Source organism: Thamnophis sirtalis, unplaced genomic scaffold, assembly GCF_051295495.1.
Source record: "Thamnophis sirtalis isolate CommonGarterSnake01/CBP01778 unplaced genomic scaffold, rThaSir2_p1.2 scaffold_1, whole genome shotgun sequence".
Taxonomy (NCBI): Eukaryota; Metazoa; Chordata; class Lepidosauria; order Squamata; family Natricidae; genus Thamnophis; species Thamnophis sirtalis.
This window is the reverse complement of record NW_028261381.1, coordinates 72,812,099-72,835,025: the sequence shown is the minus strand read 5'-3', so window position 1 is coordinate 72,835,025 and position 22,927 is coordinate 72,812,099. Positions and strand designations below refer to the sequence as shown.

Here is a 22,927-nt window from a genome sequence, read left to right as displayed (position 1 = left end):
GAGTGTGAATACCAGTTATAAGTCACTTTTTCAGTGCCATTGTGACTCTGAATGGTCACTAAATGAATGATTGTAAGTCTATGATGACTTGTATTAGAAACCTTTGATTTGACAAGTTTTGTAGCATCCAGTGAGTTTCCTTCAATCATTAGTGAAATAAGTTTAAGGATTTAAAACTTTTGGAATAAACAGCAAATGGGTGATTTGAACTCTGACTTCAGAAAGTTACAGACTTAAGGGTTCAGATGGATTCAAAATAAAAATTTGAAATTAATTATAAGAATCCTTTCCATGAGAAAATGCTATTCTTTTGAATTCTTAAAAAAAGATAGGATTGGAATTTGACAAGTGCAAACTAAAGGGAACAGAAGGTACTAAAGATTACAATTAAAAGAGAAGAACATTTAAATTTGATTTACTATTACAGAATGGAGCAAAATACTTGAACACTGGATGCACTGAAGAATGTTTGGGAACAATGGACGCAAAAGTGAATTTTAAGAGTGCTTGCCATTATAGACCAAAGATGTTATAGAATAGGAACAAGTTTCACTAGACTTGAGATTAAGACTAACATTGATCTGAAAGTGCATTTAAAAATGACACACTACAAGAATCATATGGAAGGAGATGCTATATTGGACATGCAAATGAAAGCCGCTGATGTCTTAATATTTAGAGGGGAATATACAAATGCCAAACCAAAGAGTGACTTGGATTTGGGGCCTTTCCCATATTGGATTTATAAAAAAGATGGTATTAAACGTTGAAGAATTTTATGGAAAAAAAGAAAACAAAAAAAATCAAGTTCTAGGATATCTTTTGAATGAATTAAATATCATGATTGTTAAAAATAAAAGAAAGGAATATAAAGTTAGTTTATTTGATCAAGCTTAAAATAGGTATGCTGTCATCTCTGGTAACCCTTAATTGATTCTTACTGACCAGGACTGAATGATGAGGTTTTAAGGATTTATTTATAGGTAAGAGATGAGACACTAGAAGAGATCATTTGTTGTATTTTAAGAGAAGGGTAAAGCCATTTCTTTATATATTTCTTTTCTTTTTAAAAGTATATTCTTATTTTTCTATTTTTTCTTTTCTGCACATTTTTTCTTTTTCTTGTAGTTTGCATTATATTTTTTCTTTTTAATTGTAATGTTTAATTGCTATAAAAATTAAGCTCTTCTTAGTAAATGAATGTAGAGAAAACACTTGTAATCCAGTGCCTTCCTTAGAAATTCAACCATTTGTCTCTGTAAAAAACTGGGATTGAAAGCTTTGTAGAGAGATGTCTGGGAACTATCACTTACTGGTAAATGTATTATATGGCATCATATCCTTCATGGCAGCCATTTTGTTGAGAGCGCCTACACCAATCTCTCAAATTATAAGCATAAAGAGAAATTGTTCACTTTTTATTAAAAATAACATTTTGTGTTCACTAAAAAATCAGATGGGAGGCATTAAATTACATGTTTAATTATTGGTCAGCATATTTATTTGTAGAGCAGGGCTCTCTAACCTTGGCAACTTGAAGACTTATGGATTTTAACTCCCAGAATTTCCCAGTGGGCATGACTGGCTGAGGAATTCTGGGACTTAAAGTCCACAAGTTTTCCAGTTGCCAAGTTTGAAGACCTGTTGTAGAGTACTCAAAGAAACTCCACAGGATATGGGTAGAGTTGCATTGAATATCTAAAGTGAATTTTTATATCTCACAGTTAGTATCTTATTCTGTGGTCTTGATATAAACTGCACATGGGGAACTTCTGATGTAGGGACTTATTAGTAATACGGGTTTTTTTAAATCCCAAGAACATCCCTAATCCTTTTTACTTCTGATAAAGTTACCATTCTTTTAAGGGAGCAGAAAGATGGAATGGTGCAATCCATTTACAGTTTCCATTTAACTGTGCAGATATTACAAAAATATCTATAAAAAATAAGCTTTTTCATCATAGCCTCATACTCTGAGCCCAAAGGAAATGAAACCAGCAGAGAATGCTCCAACTTCAGAGATCTCATACTATACCGTGAATCGTGTCTGTCACCTGGAAACCAGAGTGCTCTAGGCACGATCGCATGGACAAGCCTGCAGCAGAGAACACATGCACATACAACTAAAATGGTACATTACCCTCAGATGACCCTTAACGCCACCCAACAAAACAAGTGTCCCCTTATCAGGAATTCTATATGCCAATAAATAGGCATTTGTAGTTATCTCTTGCTACCAGGTAATTCAAAGCAAAAATTTCAACAGTGAAGGAGCATTACACTTACAGAATTCCACATATTTACTGAGTTACAAACAAATAAAAAGTAGGAAGTAGGTATGCAATACCAAGCAATTGCAGTCAATCTATATGTGATTAGTGAACATTAAATAGTCTTAAATGTTTTCTATTTTATTAAAACTGAGACAGGCTGGTAATAACAACAGAATTCTAATATCTGGCTGATAAAATAGAGCATGAACCATCTCCCCTCCCCCCAAATATTCTCTTTATTTGGCTAAAATGGGATTTCTGCCACAAGCAAACAATACACAATAACGCAATTTGTACATTTTTATAGTAGTAAGGAGTAATTCTATTTATTTAAATTGCTTTAATAACTGCCTTTCAGATGTATACACCGACCAATAATATTGTTCTTTCTATTAATCTCAGACAAGCTGACAAAATTTTTACAACTTACTTCCTAGCCTCATATTACACAGCATAGTGGCACAAAATAAAAGTTGGCTGAGGAATTTCCCAAGTCTTTTCTGCATTTTCTTGTAGCCAACTTAAAGCAATATAATTGAACAGTATGTATGCACTGACATTTGTGTCTTCCAGTATTTATGATAAGCAAACTGGACTATGTTGGGAAGTAAACAGCAGGGCACATTTTTTTTAAAAAGAAATGTCATTTCAGTTGGAATATGAAGAACTGGTAAAGTATCCTCCAATTAGTACTTTTCAAATTTGGAATAAAAGAACTGGAGAGTTAAAAGTTTGGTCCTAAGAATTGATATGAATCTGAAAATGGGAACAATTATTTTCTGAATGCCAGTGTAATATAAGCATTACTTCTAACTTAAAAAGTTAGAAATTCATTTAAATTAAATACAAGGTGCCATTCTTAACTCAGCCTTTATCCATAAAAATTACAGTTAAGAATCTAAATGAAAAAATTGTGAATATGCACTGTAAGATTAACATCAGCTTCAGTTTTATTTTTATTACTTTATTGATTTTTGATTGCAAAGTGTGACACTAGAAAAAAAAATCAGTTTGCTTATGCATTAAAAATAGTTTAGAAAGAGACAAATGTTTATACTGAGACCCTCAATATAATCTGAAAGTGTTACCTTAGGACTGTCTCTGCTTACTTAAACCTTAGTGAACTGCACCAACAAAAACAGTCATTTCACTGCCACTATGGAAATAAAGGAAGTTAGATATCTTCAAAAATCTTAATACCAAGTTAAAAAAAATAGAATACTCAAATGAGCAGCCAAAGTAGGACTGAATCTAAAAATTCTGAATTATTTTCTTCATAAAAAGGCAGAAAATATATTATAAAAATAGTTATTTTGGGGGAAGCTTAAGCACAATCCAATCCAATTTATGATTCTGTAAGACTAAATATTCAGAGTACTGAAATTACAGTATTTATGTCAAAATGCATGCTAGTACATATTAAAGTTCTGAAAACTCCACTATATTTTGAAATGAAAATGAGCTGATCACAACCAGGCGCTAATTTGTATTTACTCTGCAGACAAATTTTAAAAAATATGTAATCTTATGCACTAAATAATAATAGCAGTATGACTTAATTCATTTGTAAATTAATGTAAAATACTAAACAGTTATTTTGAATTGTAGTTCTAGCACCAGTATTTTAGGTCACAGCAATAAATCAGCAACAGCAAAGATCTATTTCTTTGGTTATTGCCTTGCAAGATTTCAACTTGTTACTTTTTACTTTGCAATATATAATCCAAGCTTCAAAACATACAGCTATAATAAATTATGCTCAGGATTACTCTCACTATACACTCAAGTGGCATTTAATATTGAATTTCAATGTATTTGGAGTTCAGGAGTATTCTAGTTATAAGAAATTGAATACAGTACTATCATGAGTACTCTTTTAAGAACCAAATCAAAAAATTGCACTAAGGATTCTTAATGGAAGGAAAGCTATATTACAGTACATTAATTTATCAAGCTTTAAACACAATTTCTACATCTTCTGTCACTACTGAACAATGTTGTGATAGAACACATCTTTAAAATTTTGGGATGATACATTACAAGAACTATTATTTCAATTAATGTCAGATTATCTAATCTGTAAAGCTATCCAAAAGACCTATTTCAGACATTATTATTGTCTTGCTGTATCATTCTATACTATGAATATGCATATGTTTAGAAAGTAAACAACAGTGATACTCAATTATGAATAATGTTAACCTTATAGATTTTTCTGTTAAACAACTGGCAATTTAGGATTACAACAATTTCTACAAATAATTAATTAACAAGCAATGGCTTCAGGCCAATTTCAAACCTAATTTCATAGTATTAGCAATGTTAAAAGTGGTAATAAATACTTCAATGAGCAGAAAATGGTTATTTGTAACATTTCTGTCTCTTTTTCCCACTGGATCAATTCTAGGCATCTCACTTAAAAGCACTACTTGGGAACAAATCCATTTGCTTCATTGGGATTTATATTAAATAATCAGAACATATTTGTGTAAATTCTGTGATATAGCACCACCTTTACACAAAAATGCAGCAGGTCTTGCACCCATTATTGATACAATATCTACATAAGATGGAATTTCATGGGTTTAATAAGGGAGAGCCTTACGAACATAAGCAGATTTTTGCAATCTCAGGGTACTCCAGATTCACTCTATGTAGTCTCAATGACTCCTATATGGGCTGTGAGAATCAGAATCTAAACTTGGTATAGATAAATTAAGTCATTGCTATACATATTCTGATAACGGCTAGGATCAATTACAGGTAGTCCTTGTCTTACGACTATTTTTTTAGTGACCATCAAAGTTAGAACAGCATTGAAAAAGTGACTTGTGACCATTTGTCACACTTATGACCAATGCTGTTTCCCCAGTTATGTGATCCAAATTTGGGATCTTGGCAACTGGCATATATTTACAATATGACAGTTGCACTTTCCCGGGTCATGTGATAAATTTTTGTAACCTTCCCTGCCAACTTTTGAGAAGCAAAGTCAAGGGGGGGGGGAGAGAGCCAGATTCACTTAATGATTGCATGATTAACTTAATAACTGCAATCATTTGCTTAATAACTATGGCAAAAATATTGTAAAATGAGGCAAAACTCACTTAACTGCCTTGCTTAACTACAGAAATTTGGAGCTCAATTTTGGTTGTAATTTGAGGACTACCTGTATTGCATAAACTGTACATAATTTGTTAAACTTATATCTTATATTTTGTCTAGAAAGTCAAAGTGATGTAAATAGATCTCTCTTCTTCAATTCTTCCCCAAAAGCAAGCCTGTGAGATATATGGGAGTTACAGAGAATAACTGCCTCAAAATTGCCCAGTGAGCTTTCATAAGCTGAGGTAGATTTGAATCTGGTCACCTCAATCCTGGTCCAAAACCAATTATACTAGAGAGAATCACCTGTGAAAACTACCTGGAAACTGCAGCCAATTCAACTTCTAACTTCTATATAACACCTGCTGCTGTATTTATTTGATGGTACCTTCAGAATCTTTTCCAGATGCCATAATCACCTGAGGTAATGTAGATATGACTTCCATGGAGAAGTGTGTGCGCGAGGGGGGCAGAGACTAGCACCAATCCTGTTACCTTTTCAGTGCCAGGCATTTTTAAAAAATCCAATATTTATTAAATGTTTAAATCTAAATTTAATCTCTTAAAATGTTCATTAACATATTAACATATTCAAACTATTTACATGTTTGATTGTATCTTAGATTTTTTAAAATTACTTTTATCTTTCACTAAATTTTTAGCATGAGAAATATGATTTATTTTTATTATTTTTCGCCCAATGCCTGAAAGTATACTTGGGGCTGACAAGCAAATCAATGAACAGTAAAGAAGAATCCTTATTATTCCAAAAGCTAATTTTTTTCAATGGAGAGAATGGAGAGGCCACCTCCTGTGTGTTATACAGAATCTTTCTTTTATCATTTCTAGACTAATCCATATCACTATATGGTGGATATGTTAAAAGTAATTAATATTAACACCTGCAAGTAGAAACATGGGAAAGGAGAAACTTATATCAAATGTAATGTTGCTTAAGCAACAATAAAGGCTTGGTATGGGTTTCCTGCAAGAATCATTTTGGAAAAGATGTGTAAGTCACTATTACTCAAGGCTAATGATTCAGTTCAGAGCCAGGGAGTGAACAAAGTTATAAGCAATGTTGTTTCTCAATTCAGATCTGCATAATGATGAGCCAATAATAAGTGCTTAAAACAAGAGTTCTACGTGTATAGTTGACAAAAACTAATAGATATTTTGTATTTCAAACACACTTGAGGTTTACATTAAAAACCATATATTTTAATGCAATAAACCAACATAGGTGGAACAGCTGAAATGTATATTATTCATATATACAATATGAAATCATTTTCCCCATTGTTCTAACAATACTCACCATTTGCAGAATTGCACCATATAAACGAAGAAGAACAGTACGTGGTTCATCTGCAACAGTCTCTATAGTGTCAGGCAAAGAACACTGGAATAGCATGTTGCTCAGTCCTCCTCTACAAAAAGAAATCATTTTTTTAATTTAGCACAGGAGAGTGTCAGTATTCAAAGTAAGATCTGGACTATATGATTCTGAACACAAGTGTGAAAAATGGACTCATATTTTGGATTCAAATCCAAATTTGCTGTGCCTAGATTCATGTAGCTTTCTGCATAAAGACCTTTTGGAGCAGAAAAAAATCAAGTTCAATTAGTGGCCTCTGTTTTGAACCCCAAATCATATTTCTTGCTTGCATTTAATTTGTCTCTTCCTGTTTTGTTTTTTTTCAGTCCGGACAGATCAGTGCAGGCACACACAAAGGGAAGAATTCCCATTTTGTTACTAAGTTTATCTCCATGACAGACATTTATGCTTAGTCATACCCAGAACAGCCATTTTGTGATTATGCTTGTGGCATATTTTCAGAATATTAAATAAAATCATGGGCCTCATTTAGTAAATATATTTAAACAATACTCATATTCAGTTATCATTGCACAAAATTGATTTGGTCTCATAATAATATTCCAATAAAAACACTTTATGAACATATACATTTAATTATATACCATATTTACTGTAGTCCTGTTATTTAATCTTACATGTTAGAAAGACATTAATAGCAGCATAATGGCATTAGTATAATAATGTATTCTGTTGTATAGACTATTAAAAATAGATTTTACAATTAAAGAACTGAGCAGGTTCACAATTTATCTTCCCATTTCTTAGTACAGGAAGTCCTCAAATTATAACAATAATGGAGCCTGCCCATTGTAGTCATACATCATGATGGTTGTAAAGCAACCACCACAAAGCGCAGCTTCCATTACTTGTCCCAGCTTCTGCCAACCTAGCAGTTCGAAAGCATGTAAAAAATGCAAGTAGACAAATAGGGACCACTTTAGTGGGAAGGTAACAGTGTTCTGTGCGCCTTTGGCATTTAGTCATGCCAGCCAGATGACCACGGAGACATCTTCGGACAGCCTTGGCTCTTTGGCTTTGAAACGGAGATGAGCATCGCCCACTAGAGTCGGGAATGACTAGCATGTATGTGCGAGGAGAAACTTTACCTTAACAGTGAGATTCTGCATACAGCCATAAATGCAGGCCAGCTGCCAAATACCCAGGAGTGGAGAGAACGTGGTCGTTGAAACTTCAAATCCAGGTAGCAAGTACCTTCAGAAGTCTGTCATATCTCTGAATGCTTGCTAAGTGACCAGTTATAAGTCATCCCCACCCTTCCTGGTTTTTTTAAATCCATTCTCCCACATTTCTCTCTTAGACTAGAGCCATTTCAAAATGCAGTGCCATAGTGTAGATTTCTGGATCAACAACTGGCTCAGAAATGTTCTGGGAATCAAAATGGGAACTAAAATCTAAGACTGTCCAGAAAACAAGCAGTTCTGCATGTAGCAATTATATTACAATTTTTAAAATTCAAATTTAGCATCTGACAGAGAGGAAAAATTCCACTATTCATTTTTTTTTATTTCGCCTTGATAGATTTTATGATTATGTAGAGAAAACACAGCCTAGTATCTGGCTTTGTCCACTCTAGTCTAGCTCTGCCTAGTTTTTGAGTACAACCTTTGCCACATAAAAAGCCATTGGATAGATTTACCCCACAGCCAACTTAATAGCACTAACAGTCCCACAGACTATTACCAGTAACATCTATGTTTGCCCCCAAGGTAGCACTATTTTTTCTTTCTAAATTTTCATGACAGAAGACAGGTTTTTCAGGTAACATTCCAAAGGTTGTCTTCTTTTTTCTGAAAAGCAGAAGTGAGCAGTCTTTCTTTTGAGTTTCTTTGTACAAATAGAGTGCTTTTCTTTTGCAACTTCAACAAAGTTTAAATATTAAACCCAGCAGGTACTGCTAGGATGTAACAGCTGCGTTTTTTAGTTTTCTAAGGAAGAAAGGGAAAGCAGCTAGTTGGAATCCCAAAACCAGTTGGCTTTCTCCAATAAGAAAAGCCCTGCCTGTAAATTCACAAATGTAAAGAAAATTAAACAATTTGTTTCATGTTGAATTGGACACTATTGTTGCTCTTACTTGAATAATCTCAAATTAGACAGTCTTGAAGAAATTTGACTTGAAAGAAAAATGTACAGGTAGTCCTCGCTTAGTAACCACAATTGGATCATCTTCTCAGTTGCTAAGCAGAAAATTACGTACCGGTAGCTGCAACGAACAGGCAACATTTTCCATTTGGTGATTAAGCGAATCACACTTATGATTTTACTTCCATATTTTCCATTAAGTCTGCTTGTTGCAAGATGGTTGGGCATGCAAATTGTATTTTATTTTATTAAACTTCTACACGACCTATTCCACCTTAGTGACTCTGGACAGTTTACAATAAGATAAACTCCTAACTAAAAGGAGTTAGAAAACATAATTAAGAACAAGGTTCAAAATGGTGATCATGTGACTTCAGGACACTGAAATAATCATAAATTTGAGGATTGGTCACACAGGTTTTTTATATACATATACTGTTGTAACATCAAATGGTTACTAAACTATGCAATCAGTAAATGAGAACTATCTGTGTACACTTCAATAATCCCCAAAAATGTCAAGCATCTTGGCAATTGTTTATGCTGGGTGCTTCAAAATAATGGAGTAGAATACAGGACAGAAGGCCCTGTAAAAATCCTAAACTATCCCTATAAGACAACCCATAACCTCGAGTCATTGTTGTAGAAATATTTCCTCCTTACCATATTCCTCAATCTCTTCAACCATGGCAGAGCTTTTAATACAGGTAGTCTGTGCTTAACAACCAGAATGGTTGGGACCAGAATCTTACTTGTTGAACAAATCAATTGTTAAGCAAGACATCATGTGACTTCTTCAGTCAATGACTGAACTTTCAGTAGCAGTTGTTAAGCAGGGCTCATTATGCAAACAAATGGAGATAAAATCCTTTTTTTTTCTCTGCCTGCACAGATGGTGAGATGCAGAGAAAGGAGGATTTCAATGCAGTGACTGTTTGGATTTCAGCAGGTGAGCTGAAAGTTTCGGTAGGGAGCTCTTTCAGCCAGTCCCAGAGACAGGAAGAATTATCTCAGCAGGGGGCAGCAATTTGCAGCTTCCCTACCAGCTTCACCATTGACTTTCTGGGGAAGTTGGCAAAGATTGCATATGGTGATCGCATGATTGTGGATTGTACCCGTCATAGGTGCACAGATTGCGAAACATCCATATTGCAATCATGTGACCTTAGGGGTACTTGCGGGAGTGCTTTACAAGATGTAACGCAGCCTATCTGAGATTGTTAATTTGACCAGTTGTTAAGCGAGAATTACCTACAGTATATACTTGAAAAATTCTTTAAAATTCAGAGATATATTCAAAGATGGATCTGCCTTAAGAGTAGCCCATGGTGAACTATATAGTACAGTACAATAATAAAAATTAACTACAGGAAATGTTTTATGACATTTTGTATTGTGCCATAAATGCTTTATACTAAGTTTTATGTCATAAAATATTTTTTAAAACTGGCCAAATTTCAATGCCACAAGAGTCACCTCTTAATTTTGGATGTGTTTTGTAAGCTAGTTCATTTGAGATGCTTTAGTTCAAAACATTTTGCCCTTTAATGCATTTTTTCATCCAGTAAAGGTTACAGACATTTGATGTCTAGCTGTCATTTAAGCTAGCCATTTCATAACTACCAAAACTAGTTATTAGAATCATCACATTTCTTGACCAATAGCAGTAATAGCAGTAGACTTATATACCGCTTCATAGGGCTTTCAGCCCTCTCTAAGCAGTTTAGAGAGTCAGCATATTGCCCCCAACAATCTGGGTCCTCATTTTACCCACCTCAGAAGGATGGAAGGCTGAGTCAACCCTGAGCCGGTGAGATTTGAACCGCTGAACTGCTGATCTAGCAGTAGCCTGCAGCGCTGCATTTAACCACTGCGCCACCTTGGCTCTTGGACCATCCATACCATCTTCCCTTCAGAGAATCCTCTCAATTGATCAGCCTTACCATAAGTTCATTTAAGTTGATATTGTTATAAACTTTGCCGTTTTCTATAGCTTGAATTCAAATTAGTTATTCTACAGTTTTGTTCTAGTCCAGGGGGCAGCAACCCGCGACTCTGGAACCGCATGTGGCTCTTTCATCCCTCTGCTGCAGCCTGTTGCTCAAAATATGCATCACAACCGCCAAGGTGCAACATCTGCTGGCAGATGATTTATTGAGCTTTTCAACACCTGGTAGACCAACCATGGTTAAATCCAAGAAAATAAAAGTTTCAGAAGAAAACAGAATGTTTAATTTAATTACATATACTAGTCTCGCGGCTGCTCAGGAAATAGTCAGGCACGGGCAGGGTATTGTGGCTCCCAGTGTTTTATTTTCTGTGGGAAATGGTCCAAATGGCTCTTTGAGTGTTTAAGGTTGCTGACCCCTGTTCTAGCTACTTACTTTTCAATCTGCCAAATGAAACAAGTATCTTTGACAGCATAGAGGTTGTACCAGTGATGATTTTATGCAATCCTATTGTTTAAAAGTTAAAATTAGTCACCGAGTGCTATCACTAGTCTCAAGTATATAAAGGTAGAAAGTGATCACTTCACCCATTCACTTCATATTTCTATATTTTGCTCTCTAAAAGTTAATACTTTTTCAAATATCAAGTATTAAATTTAGGCTGCTAACAGCAGGACTGCTCTCTCCATTAAATAAATCAAATTTGTGGTTTGATTTCCCTATCCCAGACAACATCCACAACTGCAGGAACGAATTTACTAATTACATAAATAGTTCATTAAAAGTTTTAAGAATGCAGTGTTGTTTTGATTATGCATTAAAGAGGCAAGCTTCTTAGATTCCAGTAGGAAATATATAAATTTAGGTGCAACAAAGCAGATGTCAGAGGAGGGGGGCAGCTATTTGTCATATATGCTTTAATTTTCTTTTCTAGAATGAGAGATGCTGGATTTGAAGGCTAAGCAACCTCTTCCAGCTATGCTGGGGGGTGGGAATCTGGTTTTATTAGGGGAAAAAAGATGTTTTAGCAGAATAAATTTCACCACATTTCCACTCAACTCTTTCCTGTTGGCAAAGAAGGCTGCTCTACATTAACAAGGTTGCCACTCAAGCAAAAAAGAAATTAGACCAAAGTTCAACATTTCTCTCTGGTGCACAAACATAACTTTAAAAAAAAAACTAAACTTTTCACATAATTCTGAAAACATACATAATTTTAATAGCAATAAATAAAATTAAGAAACTTCTTAATCTTTATTCTCCTAGCAGTATATGCAAGGCAGTTACTGTTGGGATTATGAGTCAGAGAAAGGCATTTAACGTTTTACAGGAACTTGCAATCAAGAAATGACTCTTATTGCTAAGCGGTCTTATTAAAAAGAGGACAGAAGCAATACAAGTCTTCATTGTCCTGAAACTACCCCATATGGCCCAAACTTTAAAATATCACCTCAAACTATGAATTTATCTCTAAAACATTTTATGCTATGCGTACTTGAGACAGTTGCTAATAGTGACTGTTAAAAGTAATCAACCAATTTTATGGGGCATTTCAAGGGTTTAACAACAAAACAAAATGCATTGAAGCTTCATTAAGATTGTTAAGAATCTGAAGTCATAAAGGTTTTTCCTCATACCAGACTATGTAAGCTTTCATAGTAGATCATTTTACTTAGCATGTAATACCCTCATGATCAAAAGTGACAGTCATACATTTTTAAATATTTGAAGTAATATCTTTACTACAGAAAAAAAAACATTGCAATGTATTACAAAGTTATTGCAAATAGATATATACTCAAAAAAGAAAGGCTTGTGATTATCTTCTATCACAATTTTTTTCCAGTATTAGCTAATCTAGAAAAGGCATAAATAACCAATCTTAGGAAAACTTTATAGATTAATGTGATACCTGAATTTAAATTACCTTGCAAGTCTGAATAAAAAATACTGCTTGAAGCTGGTTTGCTCATCATTATTCATTCTATAGTCTGGCAAGAAGTCTAAATGAGCAGTCTTTCTACATTCTATCCTCTATAGTATAATCGTTAAGTGTGAAGTCAAAATCAGAAATGTTTCAGGTGGTTCTCTAATTACTTTATTTGGTTTCTCTAAATGTTTTTACAAGTAAAAAAAAAAAACCTGGCTCCTGCATTAAATCAAGATTGTTTTAGCTGTAGCATTTACCTTCTGGTGACTGCTTGAAAGATTAAAGGTTACATGTGAAAATCATGTAACCACTGCTTGTTAAAGAAGCTACAGTTTACAAACATGAATTAAATTGATGTCCAATTTCTGCAGCCTAGACCAATCTCCAAAAGCCGGTCACTCCCACCCTTCCCTGTCTCCTTTCCATTAATCATTTCCAGGATGACTTTTTTGTGGCCCTATAACCACCCAACTCACCCCCCCCCCATTATTCCTATCTGGGGAGACATGGGGAGTATGGGTTTGAGGGCTTTTGGAGATCTTTAATGCCCTTCGTGAAGGAGGGAAAAAGCCATCTGGTTATTTCCGCCATTTGAGCACAAAAGACACAAGGTAGACCAAACTAACAGCTCCACCCCCACTTCCCTCAGTTTTGCTGAACGAAACACATACACACACAGACAACTCCCTCACACCACACCCCCGTTTTAACGTTTAAGAGATTTCTCTCTCTCTGGGCGAGCCGACCCAAAAGACGTGGCTAAGGCAACGCACTCCAAACGTGCGGGGAATGTCATAAAGGAGAAGCCCAGCGGCTACCGCCCCGGTTGGAAGGGGCCTAGCCCTCTCCCACGCAACGGCTGTTCGCGGCCCCGTGCTCTACCCCTTTACTAGCGAGATGCTAACCTGATGGGCGTGATGCGCAGCTGGTCCTCCCGCAGCCCCCGCCACGCCCCCCGCAAGAACTCCCGGCACCACAGATACGCCTTGCGCCGGGTGCGGGGATCGGGCTGCTCCTCCGTCGGCGGGGATGGAGGGGTGGGCGGCAGAACAAGAGGCGGCTGCTGCTGCTGCTGTTGGTGGCCCTGGCCCCGGAGCCCCAGCTCCTTCACTTCGGCATCGGCGTTAGAAGACGGGGGCGAGGTGGGCGACTGAGTGAGGGCGGGGGGTAATACCGGACCCGGGGCGCATCCTAGCAGGAAGCCCAGAGGGGAGGAAGGGTCGGCCTCGCCGCCGTTACAGAACTTGGTCTTCATGACGACCGCACGGATTGAAGAGCAAAAGGAAAAAAGACCGGAGGCTCGCACGCAACACTCAAAAAGACGCCGACCGCTCCAGCCGGAATTCCCCGCAGAAGGTCTACAGCGCGCGCGACGGGCTCCACCTAGTACTTATAGGCGCTCCGCACGAGGACGCCAGTGCACGAGATCACCTCATCTAAAAAGCTGTCCCCCCCTCCCTCCCGGCCTCTTTGTCTGTGTTGATTGGCTGCAGGCCCGATCCAACCGCAAGGTTGCGGTCGCGACGCTCCCTGATTGGTCCAGAGGGAAGAAGCGGCGCGGAAAGACCATTGGCTGCCTTCCTCGTTGCTCTGGTTATCCGAGGGGGGGCTAAAGGCTTACGCGTATCCCAAAGATACAAACGTAGAGAATGTAGAGGGGAAAAGGACGGGGGAGGGGGAAGCGAGGTGATGTGGGTACTTTTTCTATTTCGCCTGCGCCACAAGCGGGGGCCTCAGGGAGATCGCATTCCGCCTGTCCGCTTCTCATCCCCCGTCCCCGTAGTAGCTCAGGCAGGCTTGGCCCGCTCCTCCATCTTTCATCAGTGTCTCCCAAACTCCACCACTCCCCTCACCCGCTCCACCGTTTGTGTGAATCCCTCTCTCCCCTCTCCCTCTCCCTCACACACACCGCTCGCTTCACGTTTGTAAGGTTGACTCCATTTTTTTCTCGGCTCCATTCTTAAATTTAACCCTTTTCTTCTCTGCAGGCGCGTGGAGTGCTTTAGATTTGCGGGGGGAGGCAAAGGGGGTTCGGAAAGCTAACTGGAGAGGGTGCAAAGCGAGGGCAGGTACAAGGAAGAAATTGCCCCGGGAGAAACTGGTGCTTATGCGGTGGAAACCGACCGAGGTTGAAAAGGGAATAGCCCCAAAGGTCGCCGCCCTTGTTCCCTTCACGCAACGAAGGTGGAATTTGCCGCACTGGACTCTGCATGGTGCGGCAGGGTTTGTCTAGGCGGCCTCGCGTCTCCTTTCTTTCAAAGCGACGGGCGGTAGCGCCTCCGCTCGAGCCAAGTGCAGTCCGCATCATCAGGCCAAGGCCACCGGGTTGAAGTACAGTACACGGCGTGCTCTGCTCCAGAGAAGGAAGGGGGAGGAGAAGCAAGACGGTTGCTACCCTCTTGCGATTTAAAAAAGCGGAAAGTTACAACTGGTGGAGTGGAAATGAATTGAGGCTATTTCGGTGCGGGAAATGAGCTGCAGGGGGGTGGGGAGGGAAATACCCAGCCCGGAGCAGAAGTAACATCTCCGTAGTTGTGTTTGTACTTAGCTGCAGGTTTACTTGTGCTCCGTTCTTTGTGCTTTTTCTGTGGAGCAAAAGAGGGGCATTCACAACCGTCGGATTTAAGTCCTGTGGTCGAGTGGGCAGGAAATAATTCCTGCTTGAAATTGACTGCCCCTTGTCCAGCCTGCATTGCCGGTGTCCCTAATCATTGGCAACGACTTGACTTTCCTCCAGGTCAGTGGTTCTCAACCTGTGGGTCCGGACTCCTTTGGGGGGGTCGAACGACCCTTTCACAGGGGTCGCCTAAGACCATCGGGGGGAAAAAACATATTTTCGATGGTCTTAGGAACAGAGACACCAATGTTATGGTTGGGGGTCACAACATGAGGAACTGTATTAAAGGGTTTCGGCATTGGGAAGGTTGAGAACCACTGTTCCAGGTTGACGGATGGCGAAAGCTGACAGGTTTTATGCGTCTTGCAGTTGCCCTTGTCAGAATAAGGAGGAAAAGGGTTGATACAACAAAGTTGCCTGAAGCCTGTTTTGCTCCTGGATAGGAGATGAGATGAACAATATCAAATGGGAATATGGGAGAAGATGTGTTTAGATATCAGTTAAGTTGGGAAAGATTCTGTATTGGAAACCTATCCCACAAGTGCCCCTTTTTTTCCTTCAATATTGGGCAATTTGTAGCTGTGGATGATTGACCTCATAATCATATGATAACTATGTCTTATTTTTCTAAGAGAGTAAGAAAGGAATATTTCCCAATACTAGTTTCCTTTACATAAGGAACAGTCATCAAAGACATAATTTGCAAAATAATCTTTGTATCTTGAATTCTGCACTCCAGTTAAGACTAAATTGTGAGTTATATTTGGTGTCATCTAAGGAAACAAACTGAAGTTTCCTTTCCTTGGTTTCATCCAGAAATGACACCAAATTAATTGGAATAAATAGAAAACCAATGCAACACCACTTTTCTTGCTTCTAATGCCTTATTTGTTAATTTACATCTTGTTTATTCCACACTTTAAAGTTACGTTTTTTCAGAGCAATATAATGGGATGAATGACAATGCACCAATGCATAGTCTACCAGTTGTGAGAAAAATTAAAGATCACAAATTAATTATGATTTGTTCTGGGAGAGAAACCGCAAAATATAGTATTGTAACTATGGGAAGGTTTGAGGTGCTTTGAATTTCCTTTAAAAAGTCTAGTAAATATATGCATATGTCCACAATTACTTAGCTATATATGCAAGCATTAAACATTAGTTTTAAAAACATTAGCCAGCAACATACATTTCCTATCTACAGTTCCTTCCCCACACTTATCCAAATAAAAAAAAGTTGCAAAACTGGTTCCACAATTTTAAAAATACCCAATGCCAAACACTTAAATAGTACTAAAATGGAAAATACATGGATTGATATATATGAAAGTTTATGTGATTATTGCTTAAACATAGAAATTTCAATCAAATTCCATCATTCCATTCTATCTAGTGAGGGCGGATTAGATTCAAGTCAGCTGGTGGATGAATGTGTTGCGTGAGTGAGTCTGAACCTGAAAAAATTGAGAAATGCAGTGATTCAAAGACAGATTGGTCATGCACAGGGGTGGTATACACTTACCTTCCCTACCGGTTCGCAAATGTAAGCGTGCGCGAGCACCTCCGTGCATGCGCTTTTGTGAAAAAAGGTCCTAAATGGGATGCCATAGAGCCGGGGAGGGTGAGCGGAGCCACACATGATTTCCACTAACAGTTTGGGTGAACTGGTCCGAACCGGTAGAATGCCATCTCTAGAGCCAAGGTGGCGCAGTGGTTAAATGCAGCACTGCAGGCTAATTCAGCTGACTGCAGTTCTGCAGTTCGGCTGTTCAAATCTCACCGGCTCAGGGTTGACTCAGCCTTCCATCCTTCCGAGGTGGGTAAAATGAGGACCCGGATTGTTGTTGGGGGCAATATGCTGACTCTGTAAACCGCTTAGAGAGGGCTGAAAGCCCTATGAAGCGGTATATAAGTCTAACTTATATACCGCTTCATAAGTCAGGCTTCTGCTTGCTTTTGAGTTTGACTATTCCCTCCAATGACCTTGGACCCACACATTGCTAATAAAAAAAATGGTCCTTTGTATATCATAGTTTTTGATAGAAAAAATTATTCATTACTTAGGGGTTTAGACACATGAAAGATGACTTGTTACCTGCAATAAGAACACCTTCACTGTCTTAAGAATAGCATATAACTTTCATGAAAACTCTCTCCAAGCAAGGTTTTACCATACATTTTCAGGTCAAGGCGGAGTTCCAAGTATATGACTCTTCATTACTAGCCGATCTTGACAAGTGCCATTTGGCTTTTGATTGGGATAGAGAAGCTGAGATCTGTATGACCAGTTGTCAAACCAGAAGAATTTTGTTTTTAATACTGGAGCCCAGGATAAATGAGTCCTAGAGCTTCTCTCTAAGGTTGCTGAAGCCAAATTAAACCTTTAAAACTATAATAGGCCAATATGGATGCTATGTCCTCAGATGACGGAAGTGTCTGGAATTTCTAATATCACCTTGCCTCTCCTTTTGTAAAGTTACACATTCATAAAAGCACAATACATTTTCAAAAAAGTCACCACACTGCAGATTTTTTTAAAGTAATAAACCATCAGATACCAAATCCATTTCTCATTTTTCTAGAAAGCTCTTATCCAAAAATACTATACAGGCTACTTATTAATGTTTTGTAAGTACATATTAACATTAGATGATACTAAAAATATTAAAATTATGAAGAAGTATTAGATCCAGATATTTTTTTTAAAAAAATCAACTGATAAAACAATGTAAGGAAGAAGAAATACAAGAAGTAAAAAAGAAAAAGTCCATTTAAAATAACTTCCCCTCATAACAACTTGTCTTCTATTCATGAATTACACAACTAGTTTGGTTTTTATTATAGAGTACAATGGGTTACAGGTAGAAAAGACCGCCGAACAATAGTCTTACCTCAAAAACTGTCTTTGCAGCATATCCTTGCACATCATCTCTGTTAATTACTATTTGAATTACTCTGTACCACACTTCTTCACTAACGTAGTCCCCGGCAATTCGAATCAAATTCAGTATGGTATCCACATACCATGTATAGTCCACTGCATATTTCTCAGCCAGAATTGCAACTTTGAGTACCTGGAATAAGAAAGGAACGAAGGAAGGAAGGAGGGAGGAAAAGGAATATGGGTTACCTTCTTATTTAAGTACATTACATTTAGTACAACACAAATTAACATTTATCTTTGAACTAATAACAAAGGCTTGATATAGCATAGTTCTACAAATATTCTAATCAAATGGGAAAAAAACTTTTTCACAATGAGCAGTTTGAATACACAATTTAATGAACTGATCAATGCCAGCACCAAGTTTTTTGTTCAGAAGAAAAATGATGCCGAATTTAATAGGGAGGAATTCTTGCTATAACACTAAAGTCCATGTATGACCATTCCCTAACTAATGTGCCTACATGTTAGTTATTCCTCTGAATAGTGTAAGTGTCAGAGCATCATATTTCAAACTCCAACAATAATTCCTGCCCCAAAATAATTTCTAACTACACTGTTATATTTTTTTGAAATAAGTTTAGTTGCTATTGAAATTATGATATGTACATTGTTAAAACAAAATAAACCCCAGTCATGTTACATGCACAGCATGCAATGAAAGCTGAGATACATTTTTAAAAACTTACGATTTCTTCTCTAATAGAATAATCAGCCGTTTCCAGATAATTCAGCATTTCGGCTACAATTTGTTGGGCATTGCTTCGGTCACACACAGCATACAGGAGATCCACTGCTCTCTGTCGTACACTTACATCTCTCTCGGTCTAGAAGTAGCATCATAATTATAACATAAAAAATTAGGGGAAAGATATGAAAATAATTTTCAAACATGTCTGTATACCATGAGACTTTGAGAATATTGAGATACTGAGAACTGAACCAGAATCAATAATTTTGTCTTGAAATCAAGAAGCCTAAATAGTACTTGGCATAAAATGCCTATTAATGTTCAGTGTCTGAAAGAGCCGTATTATTGCCAGCAGAATTCAAGTTGCATTCAGGTACTTTAAGATAAAGTAGAAGATGATTCAATGAATTAAAAATATATGTACATTGCACAGAGTCCTCAGAAACTCTTTAAAGTAGGGATGAAATAAAGAATAAAGGCCAGCATCTTTCCTTATCCAAATATCTTTCTTGAACTGAATAGAACAGGGCCAAACTCAAGGCCGCATCCAGCCCATCGGGTGCTTAGATCTGGCCCACAGGGCTGACCTGGAAACAGCAAAGGACTGGCCCGTGGCCCTCCCGAGCTCCATTTCTGCTGGCAGAGGGTTGCAGGAAGCCGTCGCATCTGAAAACTGAGTTTGGGAGCCCATTTTCACTGGCAGGGCCCTCAGGCCACAGGCACCCCCGACACAAGTAATGTCAAACAGGCCATGCCTACCCTGGCTACACTCACCCTGGCCCCCTGCGGCCCTCAATGAAATTGAGTTTGACACCCCTGGATTAAAAAGTATTGAGGATTAAATGGGATGCACCAACCTAATAATAGGGTCAGCTCTATATAATGTACTTGCTTAGACAGTAGCAATAGCAAAGAAGAGGAAAGCTGTACATCTTACTGCCTGTTCAGCATCCTCCACACTAACTGATATGTCCAGGTGCAGCAAAGGACAATATTCCATCTTCAGTTCTGAAGATAGATTCAAAGTGGGCCATTTGTACAAGGTGTAGGCGGGAGCTTTTCATTTCTTTTTGCCTCAAACAGCAGAATAGCAAGGCCAATAATATGGAGAGAAGGGGCAAGGAAGGAACAGGAATCGAGGCACAGCAGAAAAATGGAAGATAGGGGGCTCTTCTTAGGGTTACCAACACAGCATTGTTCTACTTGCTAAATTCTGATACAGCAAAACAGAATGGGAGCTAAAGTTCAAGCATGGCCTAATTGGATAAAAACTTGAACCTTATTGTGGGTTATGAAATGTTTTAAAGAGGTTGCAAAGAAAAAACATTTTCATAGCCTGCAATAGTTTAATAAAAACTTGGAGAAAACGTGCTAGAAAAACCAATAAAATGCATACCACTTGTTTGATTTGGTGCTGGGTTTTTGTTCTTTTTAATGTGGTTAGTTTTATTGTTTTTATGCGGTTCTAACTTTTGATTGGGAGTTGCCCAGAGCTGATAAGATAGGCAGCTCTATAAATGATTTAAACAAATAAAATAAAAATCAAGCAGAAGAATCAGGGTTGTAGAAAATATACAGAACCAAATGTTACCTTCAATGCATTGATCACTGTTTCTATGTGTGTTTTCACAGCCTCATGTGAAAATTCAGAGCTGGCAAGTGTGCACATGCTTTCCAATGCTAAGTAACGAAGATTAGTTTCCCGGTGTTGCAAAAACTGGCCTAGCTGATTACAGGCACGAACAAGCAGGTTTGGTTCACTAGGCAGAAGAGAGGATGTAAAAAGTTAATAAACTGTAAGAGTCAGTAGCACAAGTATATTGGAAAGCATTAGTAAGAGCATTGATATATAGTGTAGCCTTTATTGTTATTGTACATCAGGTATGCAATGAAATTGTTTTGAATTAAAAGGAAAAGGTCCCTTCACTGGCATTAAAAGTGCACTAATATTTTCTGAATGTTAGTAATAATAGGAACGACATCATACCCCTGTCGTGGTCAGACCACTGCCTACTGAGGCTCGACTTCCGGAGACCAAACCCCCACTGTAGGGAGGAGGAACCGACCAGGTGGTTCCACCCCAGGCGACTTATGGAACCGTTAAGGTTCCAGACGGAGCTTGGGGTTATTCCTGATACTTTCGCCCACAGTCCGGTGGAGACTCTGGTTGCTGCTTGGCACTCGGCAGCATCGGAGGCCCTCGACCGGATTGCGCCACTACGGCCCCTCCGAGGCGGCGGATCCCGGAGACCTCCTTGGTTCACCGAGGAACTCCGGGAGATGAAGCGCCGGTGGAGATGCCTAGAGGACCGATGGAGGTCCGATAAGTCCGAATCGAACCGAGCAATGGTAACCACCAGCACCAAGGAATACACCAGGGCACTTAGGGCAGCGAAAAGATCTCACATAGCCATCTTGGTTGCGTCCGCTGAGTCCCGCACAGCCGCCCTGTTTAAGATAACCCACTCCCTACTAAATAAAAGGGAAGCGGGGGAACCCTTGCAGGGCAGAGCTGAGGATTATGCCCAATTCTTAGCAGACAAAATTGCTCGGTTTCGGTCGGACTTGGACTCCATCCCCGCAGTTCCAGCCGTGGCACAAGAGGATCAAGTAGACCAGCTCTGGGTTGAGTTTCAAGATGTTACCCCCGGGGATGTGGACAAGGCCATGAGGGCTGTAGGTGCCTCCACCTGCGTACTGGACCCGTGTCCCTCATGGCTGGTCACTAACAGCAGTGAGGTGACACGAGGCTGGATCCAGGCGGTTGTCACCGCCTCTCTTCGGGAGGGGGAACTTCCCCACCGCACTGAAAGCGGCGGTGGTGAGACCCCTCCTAAAGAAGCCATCTCTGGATCCAGCTGTTCTTAATAACTATCGCCCAGTCTCCAACCTTCCCTTCCTTGGGAAGGTTGTTGAGAAGGTGGTGGCCTTCCAGCTCCAACGGTCCTTGGAGGAAGCAAACTATCTTGACCCCTTCCAGTCAGGCTTCAGACCCGGTTACAGCACAGAAACCGCTTTGGTCGCATTGACCGATGATCTCTGGAGAGCCAGAGATGGAGGACATTCCTCCATCCTGGTCCTCCTTGACCTCTCAGCGGCTTTCGATACCATCGACCATGGTATCCTTCTGCGACGACTGCGGGAGGTGGGAGTGGGAGGCACCGTGTTGCGGTGGTTCTCCTCCTACCTCTCGGACAGGTCGCAGTCGGTGTTAGTGGGGGGGCAGAGATCGTCCCCTAGGCCCCTAACATATGGGGTGCCTCAGGGCTCGGTCTTATCCCCCCTACTATTCAACATCTACATGAAACCGCTGGGAGAGATCATCCGCAGGCACGGGATCAGATACCATCAATATGCGGACGATACCCAGCTGTATCTGTCCGCCCCGTGCCAACTCAATGAAGCGGCAGACGTGATGAACCGAGGCCTTGAGGCCGTTATGGACTGGATGAGGGTTAACAAGCTTGTGCTCAACCCAGAAAAGACCAAGTGGCTGTTGTGCTTCCCTCCCAAAGATTCGATCAATATTCCATCACTCAGGCTGGGGGGTCAAATTCTATACCCCTCAGAGAGGGTTCGCAACTTGGGAGTCCTCCTGGATCCACAGCTATCGTTTGACCACCACTTGACGGCTGTGACCAGGGGGGCATTCGCCCAGGTTCGCCTGGTGCGCCAGTTGCGACCCTACCTGAATCGGGAGGCTCTCACAACAGTCACTCGGGCCCTTGTGACCTCTAGGCTGGAATACTGCAATGTGCTCTACATGGGGCTGCCCTTGAAGAGCATCCGGCGACTTCAGCTAGTATAGAACGCGGCCGCGCGAGTGATCGTGGGTGCACCTCGGTTCACCCACATAACACCTATCCTCTGCGAGCTGCGCTGGCTACCTGTCGATCTCTGGATGCGCTTCAAGGTGTTATTAGTCACCCATAAA

General features: G+C 39.3%; 1 protein-coding gene and 1 long non-coding RNA gene across 4 annotated transcripts in view; both read right to left on the bottom strand.

The window, feature by feature from the left end:
- CHKA (choline kinase alpha) overlaps positions 1 to 14,126 on the bottom strand; it is a 36,421-nt gene extending 22,295 nt beyond the window's left edge. For 2 of the 3 annotated variants that reach the window (XM_014060865.2, XM_087715993.1), the window contains exons 1-2: positions 13,644 to 14,126; positions 6,697 to 6,808 (exon numbers count right to left, since the gene is read on the bottom strand). In XM_014060865.2, the coding sequence (XP_013916340.1) occupies positions 6,697 to 6,808; positions 13,644 to 13,993 (462 nt within the window). In that variant the 5' untranslated portion in view covers positions 13,994 to 14,126. Of the gene's footprint in view, positions 1 to 6,696; positions 6,809 to 12,735; positions 13,405 to 13,643 lie in introns of those variants that run through there. The other variant, XM_014060868.2, reaches the window with a different exon arrangement.
- Positions 14,127 to 18,229: 4,103 nt separating this feature from the next.
- On the bottom strand, positions 18,230 to 20,783 carry LOC148049561 (uncharacterized). Its single transcript, XR_015697269.1, has 3 exons — positions 20,585 to 20,783; positions 18,992 to 19,129; positions 18,230 to 18,432 (listed from the first exon to the last, which is right to left on the bottom strand). It is a non-coding gene; the product is annotated as an uncharacterized LOC148049561 (long non-coding RNA).
- Between the last annotated feature and the right edge of the window lie 2,144 nt (positions 20,784 to 22,927).